Consider the following 14,377-nt stretch of genomic DNA (forward strand, 5'->3'; position numbering starts at 1 on the left):
GATGGTAATGGGTCACTGCGAAATGGCTGCCAAATATATCACTAGGAAAAAGCTACCAAAAAGAGTCCATTGCTGTTGCCTGGTCAGCTATCTTGTGCTGAATGGTAAACATTGCTGCTTTTATGGTTGCAGGATTTTGAAAATTTGAGTTTTGGGGTTTGGCCTTAGAGTCATGAAACTTGCACTGTATTTGAACTAAGTTTGTTGCTGGTATAACAAATGACTGTTTTTTACATGTTATGCTGCTGTGGCTGGCATATTTGAATTTTAAAATGGAACTGTTTGCCAGTGTTGAGATAAAGAATCATACAAGTCCATTTTGAGTAGCCCACATAATTGCAAATTATTTTGTGCATGATCATTTGATGTACACACCACTTGAAATTACATTCTTACATTCAGTTTTCAAACACTAACAGATAACAGAGTGTTGTGTACATTCATAGTTAAAAACAATAGAGGTTGAGTACTTTCTGGTAAGATATCACATTCATACTGTCTGAAAATGTCAAAACTGACTTATATGGTCCTGTTTAGTGTTACAGTTATAATAAAGTATAAAGTGAGATGTAAACTGGTGTTGTCATTCTTTGACCTGCAATTTAAAATATTAAGTTAATAACCCTAATTTACTTTTACTCAATAATTAACTCAATAATTTTGGAAATATAGAATTCTTAGTATAACTCTAATTTTCAAGTTTTTCTAAAGAAGAAAAGTAAATTATCTGAACAAAAGATTATTAATTGGCACTGTGTCAAAACGAGTTTGAGTTCTCAAAGCTCAAAACTCAAAAATCTATTGAAGTAAGTTGCCTTGAAATTGAGTTTTCTCAACTTCTTCGTTTTTACAGTGTATGGGGGGGAAAAGACTCAGCTGGGTAAATGTGACTACATTTGCTGGTATCAAATCATTCAGACTGAAGTCCTACTTAACCTTGGGAATCCCTTAAGAACTCCATTATCAAGATCAAGTCATCAAGTTTCAATTGAGATAAAGAACGAAAAGTGAAAAGATAAAAATACAAGTGAAGTTTGAATGCAAGGACCTTGATTATCGTACAGGTGACATGTAAGAAAAAAATAAAGAACTAGAATTAAAACTTCTTAACAAGTAGAGATTTTTTTCTCCTTTTTTCTTTGAAAACTACTTCACACTACACTTTGTAATTGCTTTGCAAAATGTTTTAAAATTCAGTTGAAATATACAACAAGTAAGGACCACCAAACAAAGAATGCAATCAAAGCCACTGTGCATTCCTTTGGTGGCCAAGGACAGACACTTCATTTGAGAAGGAACATGGAGTTCTGAGGAAATATTGTCCCTTATTCAAAATGACAAAATAGAGTTCAAGTGTGAATGTCAAGACTGTTTTGAATTTTGAAGAACAGTCTGAAAACCAATCAGGTACACTTTGATTGCTTATACAGACCAAGCAAATGGGTAACCCTGGTTTTAGCGTACTCATACAGGAACACGTACACACAAAGTGCTCTTACACTGTCTACCCCATTTCCCAGCATGTCTTAAATGGTAGGGTATAGTGCTGACCTGGAGGAACGGCTTTAGGGCCAGAGAACTGGACACAATAACACCACCATCAATTATAGCCCTGAGAGAGGGAGGAGAGAGAAAGAGTCCAATCAGAGAATTAGAGAGATGTGGGGCAGACAGGTGGATCGACAGCCTCAAGGCAGAGGGAAAGGGTGGAAGAGGGGATGACAGGGAGGACGAGAGAGGGAGACAGACTGCTGGTCACTGCTCTAACTAAGTGACGGGATGAGGATAATAAAGAGTCAGTCACAGTGGCCTCAGAGGGGGGAGAAAGGGAGGGATAGGAGCAGAGCAGTGACAGAAGTGAGAGATGGACTTCATCAAGACTGCTGCCTGATGGTCAGGGTTCAGACTGTTGCTCTGTTTCTGCACCTCTGTCTTCAGGGCAGGGGAAGTGTGTGTGTGTGTGTGTGTGTGTGTGTGTGTGTGTATGTGTGTGTGTACTGGCTCAATCTCCAATGACAGGTGAGCGATTCATTCCCCCCCACCAGAGTGACCAATGCCTTTCCACTCCAGGCTCTGATCCATTTCAGCTAATGTATTACTGAGCATCACTGTCTGCTGTCTGCTGACTGGGCTGGACTGACCTAAACACAGCTTTAGCGGGTATTACTGGGCTGCACTGGGCTTTCCTGAGTGTAACAATAGAGGCAGCACACCCTTAACCAAAGGTGTTTCTTCACGTGTTCAGATTACACATAAGAATTTCAACCATGAACATGAAATGGCCGTACTTTGATGCACTTTACATTAAGTTTAGGTTAGACACTGCCTAAAACTACAGTACATTATCAAATAGATTTATGATCTTTTGACACTCGGCCTGCCGAGGCATGGTGAATTTTGAGATTTGAGATGAAAGATATTACCTGAGCCAAAACTTAACTAAAACTACAGTATACTGGAAACCTGATGAACTTCTGTATCGCGTCTTGCTTTTTTCTGTCAAGGAAATGGATTTTTGTGTATGCAAATCTTTCAGCTGATTAATGTCTTTAAATGTATGGTCACATGACAAATTTGGTCTGGGAATATTTGGGACTGAGTGCAGGGGCAGTTTGGATGAATAGGAAGCTAATGTGACTGTTCCCTATTTGCTACCCAGTGCACTTTATTTACTTTCTACCATTTTATTTATGTGTCCAAATGCCTTCAAAAATCCCCAGAATGGAACAAAAAATGATTTTCTTTTGCTATAAATCCCACAATGAAATGCTTTCCATTGGGCAGATTTGTAAATTACAGTGATGCAACACTTGCAACCTGGCAGTGGTGGCACGGAGTGCTGATGATGAGTGATTTATGACTTGTAAGTGTCTGAAATATCAGTTTACTAATATAACTCACTAGAAGGTAAACTTAAGTATCTATTACTATTAAGTATCTAGGGATTAGTGAATAAGGTTATGGTGATCTTCATCTGCATCACCTGTTGGCTTTGTAAATGTGTTAATGCCATAATAACAACCGGAAGTGTGAAAATAATCAGATAACCTGAGATATTTTCCTGTATCTTCATTCAAAATGCAAGAGAGCAAATTATTTTCCATAGTCAATTTAGACCTCAAAATACAATTTTATTACAGGGGTCATAAGATGATGATTCTCTTCATGTGGCTTGGTGTGCAAGCAGAAAGAAAGAGAAGATAGAGACAGACAGAGAAGTAAGAAGGGAAGAAGGAGAGTGCGCTGGTCCGTCCTTCCTTGGGGACCTAGACCACCTCTCCTGGCTGCCCATTAAAAACAGAATTCCTCCACAAACTGTTTGTGTTTTTAGTCTAACTCCTCCAGGGTGCTGCTTGCCACAGCACAAGACAGTCACACCACGCCTGTCCTCTCCTTCTCTGTGTGTGTGTCTCTCTTTTCCATCGTGGCTAACATTCACTTCCTTGCTCAGTCTGAGACCAGTCTACTATCAACATGTGGCACATGTCCTTGACAAGTCAAGAGGATCCTTCACCATAGGAGTTGGGCGGCAGCTTCAACCATGCAGCCCCTTTTCCTCCCTTGTCCCCTTTCCTCCCTCATCCTGCCATCCCTCTTTCACTCTCCCTCTCTTAATATTGAGTTGCCGGGGTAAAAGGGGGCCAGAGGAATCTAATAACTGTGACAGTGGGGCTTTTTTGGCATTGTTCCTGAAGCTGTGCAGACACACACAGGGCTGTCTGCTGGCTCTAATGAAAGGTTAAATGAATAGGACAAAGTGACAGGAGATACAATAAAGAAACAAGAAGGAGGAGTGTGTGCAAGCATGTGTCCATGTCTCTATGTGTGTGTGTGTGTGTGTGTGTGTGTGTGTGCGTGTGTGTGTGTGTGTGTGTGTGTGTCTCTCGAGGCCAACCTCCTTTGCTCAGGGAACAACAAGGACAGCCCCTCCACAGCGCCACAATATTCAAAACAGATTGGTCTGCGACAGAGTGTGTGCGTGTGTGTGCACTTTTATGTGTGTCTGTGTCATGTATGTGTGTGTGTCTGACTCTCTCACCAGGACATAGATGCTGAAGAGGAATTCCAGCATGGGGTTCTTTGATAAATGTTAAGGTCACTAGCAGAGGGGAGGGGTGGAGGCTGGAGGCTGGATGAGGAGGGGAGGGGAGAGCGGGAGAGCTGGTGCTGTGGGGGAAGAGGCAGAGGGAGTGACGAGGGGGGACGCATGTCTCGTCTTGTGCCTCTCCCTGCCTGTGCCTTGGTGGAATGCAGAGTCACATGAAAGAGGCCCTCTTTCTCTCTCCCTCTCTCTGAGACTCGTCTCTTGTGTCTGTCTCAAAAGCGCCACTGTCCCCCTCCTGACACACTACCTGTCAGCAGATTTCTCCCTCAACTCCAAAAACACACATAGCCACAAACGCGTCTGAAAACACACAGGCACCATCATATGCATGCAGGCATTAACACACATACAGTCGAGTGTTAAGTTTCCCTCAAACAGAAAAAGTGAACCAAGACGCAAACAAACACACAAAAATCCCATCATCCTTAGACTGCTTAATTACTATGATTATCACGGTAAATAGCACCTTTGTCACAAGCAATCACAGAGTAGGACTTCTAACATGTCATCCAGGTTTGTGGTAATTGTGATTGTATGGCACGGTATAGTTCAATAAACACAAAATAATCAATTAATACTGTGCATCCCTTGGATATTGTTATGCAGATAAAGACAGTGATTGGGAGTTAAGTAGTAAATGTCACAGGCAGGGTTAGTATGTGGCATCAAACTGAAGGAGGGAGCTTCCATTAGATTGCATCAAATCAGATCTATAAGGTTAATCCATGTGTTCCTGCCAAACCATGAGGTCAAGAGCCACTGGACTAGACAGCACTGGACAAAGAATATAAATAAAAACGTTCACAGTCTTGGAGAGTGGTTGGTAGCAGATATGCAGTGTCCATGGTATACATATCTATTAAAAATGCTTAAAGGGCTGTTCTCCCTGACTCAGCAACTGTATGAATTTCAACTGTAAAATAACCAAGATTTATTTTTATACATAACCTATTCCCCAGGGCACATAAATACATGAAAATGTTTACAACGTATTGAGCACATACACAGTGCACTGACAACCTTCACTGATTTCTGAAAGGTAATATTCAAAAGCAAGGACATAATTAATTAATTCAAGGATAAAGAGTCTGAACTCTGCACTATGGCTGGCTAATAGAGGTCAGATTATTCAACCCACAAGCATACAAGTGCGTCTTAAACATTATCAGTATATTCAGATAAGAATCATTATCAGATAAAAGCTGGTGGAAGTAAAGTCACTGTATAAAAAAACAAGACCTGACCTATATTGGATTTATACATTGGTCCCAATACAGTGACATGAAAACACAGATTAACTTTATCCAACATCAAATACCAACTGCCCAACCTGAAAACCCAACAAGAGCCAGATGTGAGCTATAGAGCTGACTAATGCGTTTGTATATTTCTTTAAAGCTGTTGATCAGAATGTACACATTCTACCTCATACTCGAAGCTGTGCCTATATGTACATTAAAACTGTATTTTCTTACTATAATGATCCCTCTTGTTCATACTGGCCATTAAGAAATCCCTTCATGATGTGTTTCTGATGTAAGTGATGGAGGACAAAATCTACAGTCCTCGTTCAGTGCAAAAATATATTCCAAAGTTTATCTGAAGTTAATACGAGGCTTCAGCAGTCTTAGTTACATCATACCGCTGTACTTCCAAAGTTAAACAATGAAATAGTTAAGTAACGTCACTGTAGTGGCCACATTTCCACATCCTAATTCTACAATACTAAAACCTCCCATGATATTTTACCATAATCCAAGTTAAACCTACCACCATACAATACGATGTAATACTATATACTATATAATGCAAGGAACATACACATTTAACGTTAGATGTAAACATGATTTATTAACTGTACAGTTCTATACAATAATCCAAACAACAATTACTTTTCATTGGTAAGTTGATAAAACATGCACAAAAAATACAAATACAATTTGAAAATGTACCAGAAGAAGAGTACAACATTTTGCACTAAAAATGTTAAACAGAAACAAACTCAGTACCTGAGCACCTGAATGCATCTTCAGTGATCAAGGTTGTCCTCTTAAACAAGCCTGTCTTCTGTCTTTCTGACTACAGCCTTTTTAGCCTAGAAAAAGAGCAAACAAAAGATTTGTTAAATTGACAGCTCTTTAAAATGGTGTCAACATTTAAAATGTAAGTAATACAACAAAAAAACTAAACTGAACAAATGTACTACTTGAAGTTTCACAATGGTTGGATTCATTACAGGATGACATCATTGGATTGCAGAGGTTTCTAGCTTTCTGGTCACTGAGAGTAAATGTTTGGTCAACATGTAATCATGTAAATTTTGTATCATAACATTTTGATTATATTTTTAATGATATCATATACCAAGAATAAGACTTTTCTTTTCCCTTTCTATTCTACAACAACAAAGTGAAACAGTGAAAACATATCATCTACAGTACCTGAAATTTCCAAAGTCTTGACAGGGCAGATCCTCCATGACCATTTTGCAGAGTAGCTGCCTTCAATAGACAGTTGAGGGTTACGCACGTACTCATAGAACTGGAGTTACATCCAGGTACCTACTCTTTTTTGTAAATCCCATTTTTGATACTATTTATGGTCTGCATTTTTTCTCTTTTTTTTTTGCAATAGTCTTACAATATATTTACATTCAGTAATTATCTCTTTATAGTAGTTCTTATTGGCAATGGCGGAGTACATTTTACATTTATAGTACATTTACATTGTACCTTATTTTAGCTGGTAAAAAATAAACATATAAATGTACACTTCAGAAAATTGGATGGACAAATGTGAAGATATGAACTTTGTATAAAAAGAAGGTGACACACTGTAACCCTTGTTCTATAGGAACAAGTGGAGCCACCAATGGGCTCTATAAGCTTGCCAAATCACTCCTGCAAGTATCACAATTAATGTAATGGTTTGGCCATTTAGAACAGACACACTGGTCCTCCTGGTACTGTCTGAGTAACGTCTGTTTTTGTTTTTCACACAAGATTTGTTCTATAATGAAGAATATGGTTTTAAAGAGACTAAGCTCTGCTTTACTCTGTGACACCGAGAGGACACAAAGTTATGAGTTTAGGTCACACACAGATGTGAGATGTCACTTTAACACCCATCTGTAGTAAGAGGAAAGAAGGAAAGTCAGTTCATACTGAGCCTGACTGAAAGCAGGCCAACAACAAGACCCCATCACGGCTTTAAGGCCAATTCATAGTTTCTGCAACCATGTGGGTTTGTGTCCGCAAAAGAGATGGGGCTCGTGGACAGGGGCAAAATTTGTTACCGTGCGGAATGCATGCACTACAAGTGTGTTAGCAGTAGTCGCACACTCCATTTTCTTTTTTTGAATTTTTCTTCTTGTTCTGCCAAATACAACAAAGGAACTTTTCCTCTTGCCATCATGAGGTTGCCACCCAGGTTCTCACACATGCGCACTACAGTGGTGTGCATGTGTGAAATGTGTCCACTGTCTGCATTCAAGTCCGGTGTGCAGTTGCAGCAACCATGAATTGACCTTTAGAGAGACAATCCCAGGATTGCCAGTGGGTGCTGCACCATGGATCATGTAAGCTGCAGAAAGTCCCAATCCCAGGCAATCATCATTGCCTGCAACATCTATCTGGTACATATCACCTGCCACCATGGTGAGACCAGGGCAAGAAGGTTGGCGTTGCATCAGGAAACATGGCCATACTTGATCACAGGTAATCATCTCACCAATCATCTGCTTCTTCATTTGTTGAAAGAAGGTGGAATCTGAGTTACGGTGTGACTGCCATATCTGCAACCAGCACTGATGGAAGTGTATTGGGCTTGTCCTGATCAGTCAAACCAGTACATGCAAATTCAGTACGCTGTCCTGCCAAACTAAATGGACAAGGCTTTAGAGCCTCTTAAAGCGCACAGCATCTGCGAAATATAAGATTCAAAACCACTGGTAGTTTCATTTAAGTTACCATGAACATTTTCCTTTGTAAACGGGCATTATAAACAGCAGTGAATAACAGTAGGTGATGTGCTTAAGTGTTCTGTCAAGGAAGCCTGAAGAAGAAAATGTCTGGAATGAAGTGCAGGGTTTACTTTGTCCACTCTTTGGACAGTACATAAACAGATTTTAAATGAGAGAATTCTGGATTGAGAACCTGAGGAATAATTTCAAAGGCAATTCAGGTAAAAATAACATTGTCAGGCACAGTTACTAGCAAAGAAGTAGACACTCGGGGCAATAATTCCAAAGTCAACATGCTACGTCTCAGTCCTCAGGAATTTTTCATGAGCCACCACTTATCTTGTCATATCAGATTTCTTCCACCAGCTTTTTTTGGAGGGAAGAGAAAAGACACCTTTAGGGCAAATTATTCTCTTTTAATCAAATCACTCTGTATGGCCTGAGGAGATCTTTCCATGCCTTTTGAGTCACTGGGGCATGGGCCATTAATGCACACACCCACAAAAAAAACACACACAGTCATACAAACAAACATCCACATATACACTACACTATGTATAGATACAGTAGTTTGGAGGTCTTTTATCTGAAAGTAAGAAATGAGACTCAACAGGAAAATAAAAAATACAAGATGAAAGCAAGGAACAAAGTGGTGTCTGGAGTTTCCATCACAAGTGAAATCCCAGATTTTCTCACTCACTGTTCATGGAACAAAATCGAACAACTTTATTCTGGAGTGCAGTCAGTGCAGAAGGGAGCCATAAAATATACATTATACCACATAACCCTATACCTCCCAACTGAGCCATTTGGATACAACTATACTCCTGTTCGTTACACAGGTCCAGCGTCTCTGGTATTTCTATAGCGTCGACATGAATTATATTCTAGCCCTGCTGAAGAACGTATAGATTACAAGTGAAATGTAATTTCACTACCGATCGGACACTTGCCACCCAGTGACACTGAAGTGTTTATTTTACACAGTTGCCGGTAATTAGTTCTGGACAGAATCAATTAAGGCCACCCCAAATTACAGCTGAAAATGTTAAGAATCATGACTGTGTCTTGGAAGACAGAAAAATGCAGCAGGGGTGTATTTCTAAAGGCTGAGTTGTGCAAAATGTGTTATATCATTTCTCACTTTAAACAAATAAAGACTGAGAGAGTGTGTGGCTTCTGCACACACTGGGTGTGTTCATGTTTAAGACCAAAGTTTTCCTGATTCCCTCCTTAAGGAATATGATAGTGTTTGGATTAGCATGTGAAATGAAGCCTATAGACAAAAAAATGGAACACATGTAAGTACAAGTGTCAGCTTACAGTTTAAACACAGCTTGTAGCACTGAGCCTGATTTTAATCTGATTAACTTGCCATTTCCAAGCGTGATCTATCTTCTCACCACCAAGACAATACTATCATTTAGCAGATTAAAACTCTTAGAGATATCAATCTGTCTGATACTACAACACTAAACATATCTTAACTGCTCATGTCATGACAGCTGTTAACTCTATTCATTACCTTATGCTATTTATTTCACTTTTTTAAAAACTTAACGTAACACAGACTAAATTTCAAAATGTATTCAGAGGAAATCGGAGAGTTTGCAAGAGTGTAAGTGTGTGAAGATTTAGTTTCTTACTTTGTGTGCTGAGGTACAAAAAAAATGTAATTATGTCGACTATATGTGTATTATTTTAAATCAAGTATGTCTCACACTGTGCTCTTTATTAAATTAGGAGTCCTGCGATCCAATTTGTTTTAACATTTCAGTGTCTTGCAGCTTGGGTTACAGTGTCTTGTTCGAGGATTTTCATCTCAAGCCACCATTAGGTATATGACCCCACTCCCCCTTTCAAAATATTACCTTTTCTGTCATTGCCAAGACACACTATCAGTCACTTGAGAGATTATTGGGGCTGAGGACAGAAGGAGAGGAGCAGGGCCATATCGGTACAGCAATGACCCACCCCTGGATAAATAAAAATACTGCAAGAATTTTGCTTTGATGTTGCTGAAGCATCACAGAAACAGTGATGTGTATCATCTGGAGAAGATTTAAAAAGGACATGCCGTAGGAAAACTGCTCTCACGGCTTTGCTGAATATCTTTACCTGTTAGCACTAGTGAAAGTACATATTTCCCTTAATCTAAAATAAATGTTGTTAGTTTGTTTTTTCTTCCTGCTCTGCATTTCTCACATATTTCCTCTCACCGGTGCATCACTGGGGTTAAGTTTTTTAACTTTAGAGCAGAGCCTTGTCATAACTAAAATTGCACAGAAAATGGGTAGGAACATGAAGGTCAAGTAGTGATTATCTCCTTAAATTAATCACATAAAATTAAATAAACAAGCACACAAATGAAAAGAACCAAGACCTCAGAGCAAAAAATATATAAATGCACCAGATGGGTTATCAATGGGTGCTTTATGCACTCAGCACCCATTCTTTTCAAATGAAGAGGAAGAGAGTGAGAAAGTAAGAAAACCAGGGGAAATGGAGAGGATGGAGTAGAGGAGGAAGAGGAGGAAAGAGTTCTCGATGTGAGCAGTAATCAGAGGAAGCCAGCAGGGGGGACAGGGAGGGTTGGTGGGGTCAGAGCAGAGCACCACTAAGCAGCCTTTCTCTTCATTAGCAGCCTCTCTAAGGGGGGCGTCACAGGCCTACCTGTCCAGCAGATTATTGAACCGACTAACCAGTGGCTCCCACCCCACACACACACTCTCACACACTCTCCCCTCTCTGATTCCCACAGACCCAGAGGAATCACGACCTTGCTGCAGCCTCGCTGACAACTTTAACTTTTTCTTTAACCTCACGTACAGCGCTATAGGCTGAACCGGGGCATCTACTCAGCGCATAACGAGGGCATTTACCTCAACATTTTCTCCATTATTTTATGTGGAGTTTTATTATCCAACCCTTTTTTGTTGTTGTTGTTGTTTTTCTCAAAATATATATATAAATTTTGGTATGTGTTATAATTTCCCTCAGCAACACACCAACACTTGTGCTCTGCCAACAACTCGAAGATCGTAATAAGTGTATAATTATCTGACACAGGAGAGAGAGACACAGACACAAAGACAGAAACACACAGATAAAAAAGGATCGCCAGCATTTTAACTTGTGCGGTAAAGGAAATTTGAATTACATAGATCCCTGACTGGTCTGGCGAGGGGGGGGGAGCAGCATGGAGATAAAAGTAATGAAATGACACTCCTGAAATGTATTCACTGTAGTAGTAGCACCAGCTCAGGCTCATGAAACATCCCTGACACACACTCAGACCAGGCCAATCTCACTCACTGTTTCTTCTTTTCTGCCCCTCTCCCTCTTTCCCGCTGTCTCCTGAAGCATTCAGATATGTCCATGCTGAAATGTCTTACACTGACATGAAATGCCTCTGTGTTCTTTTGCTTGTGTTTCACTGTCACAGGTTGCCCATGAGCTCCCTGAGTTCTCCTTCAGAGCTGAACCATAACACAAGGACGCATAAATAGGCTAAAACTGTGTAGCACCAACGCAAGAGTATTTAGCAAAAAAAATCATTGTCAGATTACAGTGTTATTCAGCTCCAATAAATAGCGCTGCAAAATGCAAAAAATTAAATAATCTTAAACTTTTGTTTGCATTCACACCACGAAACATCACTTAGCATATTCCAAAGCACTGATTAACTTATCTGTTTTTTGTGTGAGCCCTATTCAGATAAAGACAAACAGATAAATCACAAACAGACCAAAAATCAAGTGAAACAAGACTATTTCAGGAAATCAATAAAACGTTGCAGAAAAATAGCATGCAACTCAAGAAGGAATTCTGCAGGAAAGTGAAGCAGGATTTTCAGCAGAGGGATTTTAGGCCTGAAAAATAACTTGGGTACTGTTGCTGCCAGCTATAAAAAATGAAGCCTGCTTATATTTATTCAAGTAAACACCCATAACAGATTTTTAACAGCTCCATTTAAGTGTGTTTGCAATCTGAAGATATTGCACTTACTATCAAGTTAGAGCCTTCACTGGTCATTATGAAGTAGTTTGCAAATAGCAAGGCCTAAATGTGCAGGTACTGTAAAGAGGTTTACTACATAAATATCATGCATGCAATTAGAAACACATTTTGATAATTCTTTACACTGTTAGTTGGGTTGCACTTTGCTGCTAGAAGGTCATTTTAACGCATAAATTCGGCTGTGAGGTGCAGAGAATTAAAAACACACTTTCAAGGCGAGACAAAAACTATAAAAACTATATAAACTTAAGCAATATTTTACTAACTTGTTTCGGATTTCACCGGCTGTATTTTTCATTTATAAATATAGCATTATTAGACTCACAGAGGCTTCAGTGACCACTATTGATTTTGCAAGACAAAGAGGGAAGAGCAAAGCAAGAAAAGAATCAAAACAAGCATAAGAAATAGATTTTTTTTAAATGCAGGTATGTAGACAAAACAAGCGAATCATAAACGAGCCGGGGGAAATAAATGACTCATAGATACTTATTGGTTAACGATATAGCTGCTCTGATGAGTTCAGATGACAGAGCAGCACAGAAGTTGTAAAAAAAAAAAAAAAAAAGTTATCAAATCCCTAATTTATTCTAGTGGCATGTTCCATTTTAATAACTTAAGTGAGCACAAGCTGAAAAATCATATTTACCATTGCTGCATGTTGTATCTGACAGACCCCGGGGCTCCTGGCACTTTTCAAACTTGGCGTCCTCAAAAAAGTCTGATTTCGCCCTCAAGTGGGGAACTTTCTCCTCTTCAATACTGTACACTATCTGAAGCGATTCACTCGGCGTTCTTTTAAAAAACTTTTCATCGCGATGTATGACAGTTTGTGTGGCACAACACGGGAAAACAGCCACTCTTTCAATCCCGACAGTCACTGTACCCCGGGCTACTTCACTGGGGGAAAAACGCGCGTCAAGACGTTTGGAAACGCGTCGGTCTCACGGACGAGAACGCACGACCACGACGCTCTGTCCCCCTCTTCTTTTCCCAAAACCGTACACTGTAGAAGTCGACGAGACAACAGGGATCGCTGACAACCAGAAGCTGGGTTGTAACTGCTTGTCCTACCTTGAGAAAAACGCTAAAAAAAAAAAAAAAAAAAAAAAAAAAAACCGCCTTCCTACACTCCCCCGATGATTTCCTTCTGCAGAGTCAGCGCAGTGCGCCGAGGAGAGCTGCGGACGGTCCGGGGCTGGAGAGAAGGTGGCTGCTGTGTTATGTTGGGTGAATTCAAACCAGTGTTTTACACGGCGTGTGTGACTGTAACCCGAGTTACTGAGGGTCTAAAGAGTTTCTGTGCCCGATGAGTTGATTTACGATGTTGTGTCAGGATGAAGAGTGACATCTTTGTGCGACAAAATTGTGCCAAAAACCTTTAGCCCCAAGATAAGAAATCGGTAAAGAGACGCACATTATAACTTGTGGAAACACTTGAAAAGCAGCAATGATTCTGTTATATTTTTACTCAGTGTGTATTCAGTTTTGATATATTGTTGAAGTCTAAATAATACGTATTTTAAATAATATCATCTGTACGAAAAGGGATTAAATGTAGCAAAACCTCCATTACACGATAAATACAAATGTTTTTTTTGAATTTTCTGCCCCCTTTTAAATGCTGTATTAACTTTATGATGATACCCATGGCATTTCATTTTACAGTGAGCAAACTCTCACTTTTTTTCACTTTCTCTGCCCCTGCACGAGTACACGCACGCCCCCGCGAGCGCACACGCACACGCACACACGTATCTGTGCTTGGAAATAGTTTATGGTTTCTCTGTGTACTGCAGGGATGTGACACTGATTTCTTAAGTTATGTCCCTCAGATCCCTTTAGAAGTGGGCGCGCTCATTAAAGTTTAATTGTGCACTTGTTTTTATGAGGATTTCCTCAACATTTGACTGAGACATCTCAAGAGTGAAGAGTTGAAGGAGCGAGGGGTTTGTGGGTTTGTGTGTGTGTGTGTGTGTGTGTGTGTGTGTGTGTGTGTGTGTGTGTGTGTGTTTGAGGATAGAGTGAAGCAGAAAGAGAGACATACAGCGCTCCGCAGAGTGACTGCCTGCCTGCCTGCCTGCCTGCCTGCCTGGCTCCTCCACTGGGGTGAGAGAGGCAGCTGAATCCCAGGGCAGTCATTTCTATCAAGTCAAGCGTCTGGAAGCCCCACTTGCATGTTTGGTCAAGGGGTAAATAATAGATCAGGGATTAGGCTTGTGTAGAATTCATTCCAGGGTAACAAGCTACTGAGGTCCCAGGATATGCATATTCATTCCTTGGCCAAGGCC

General features: G+C 40.1%; 1 protein-coding gene across 1 annotated transcript in view; it reads right to left on the minus strand.

Moving 5' to 3' along the window:
* bnc2 (basonuclin 2) overlaps positions 1–13,644 on the minus strand; it is a 177,989-nt gene extending 164,345 nt beyond the window's left edge. The window contains exon 1 of the mRNA XM_044347106.1: positions 12,736–13,644. Within this exon, the coding sequence (XP_044203041.1) occupies positions 12,736–12,738 (3 nt within the window). The 5' untranslated portion in view covers positions 12,739–13,644. The remainder of the gene's footprint in view (positions 1–12,735) is intronic.
* Positions 13,645–14,377: the final 733 nt, after the last annotated feature.

The sequence above is a fragment of the Thunnus albacares genome, chromosome 3 (genome assembly GCF_914725855.1).
Source record: "Thunnus albacares chromosome 3, fThuAlb1.1, whole genome shotgun sequence".
In the NCBI taxonomy this organism is placed as follows: Eukaryota; Metazoa; Chordata; class Actinopteri; order Scombriformes; family Scombridae; genus Thunnus; species Thunnus albacares.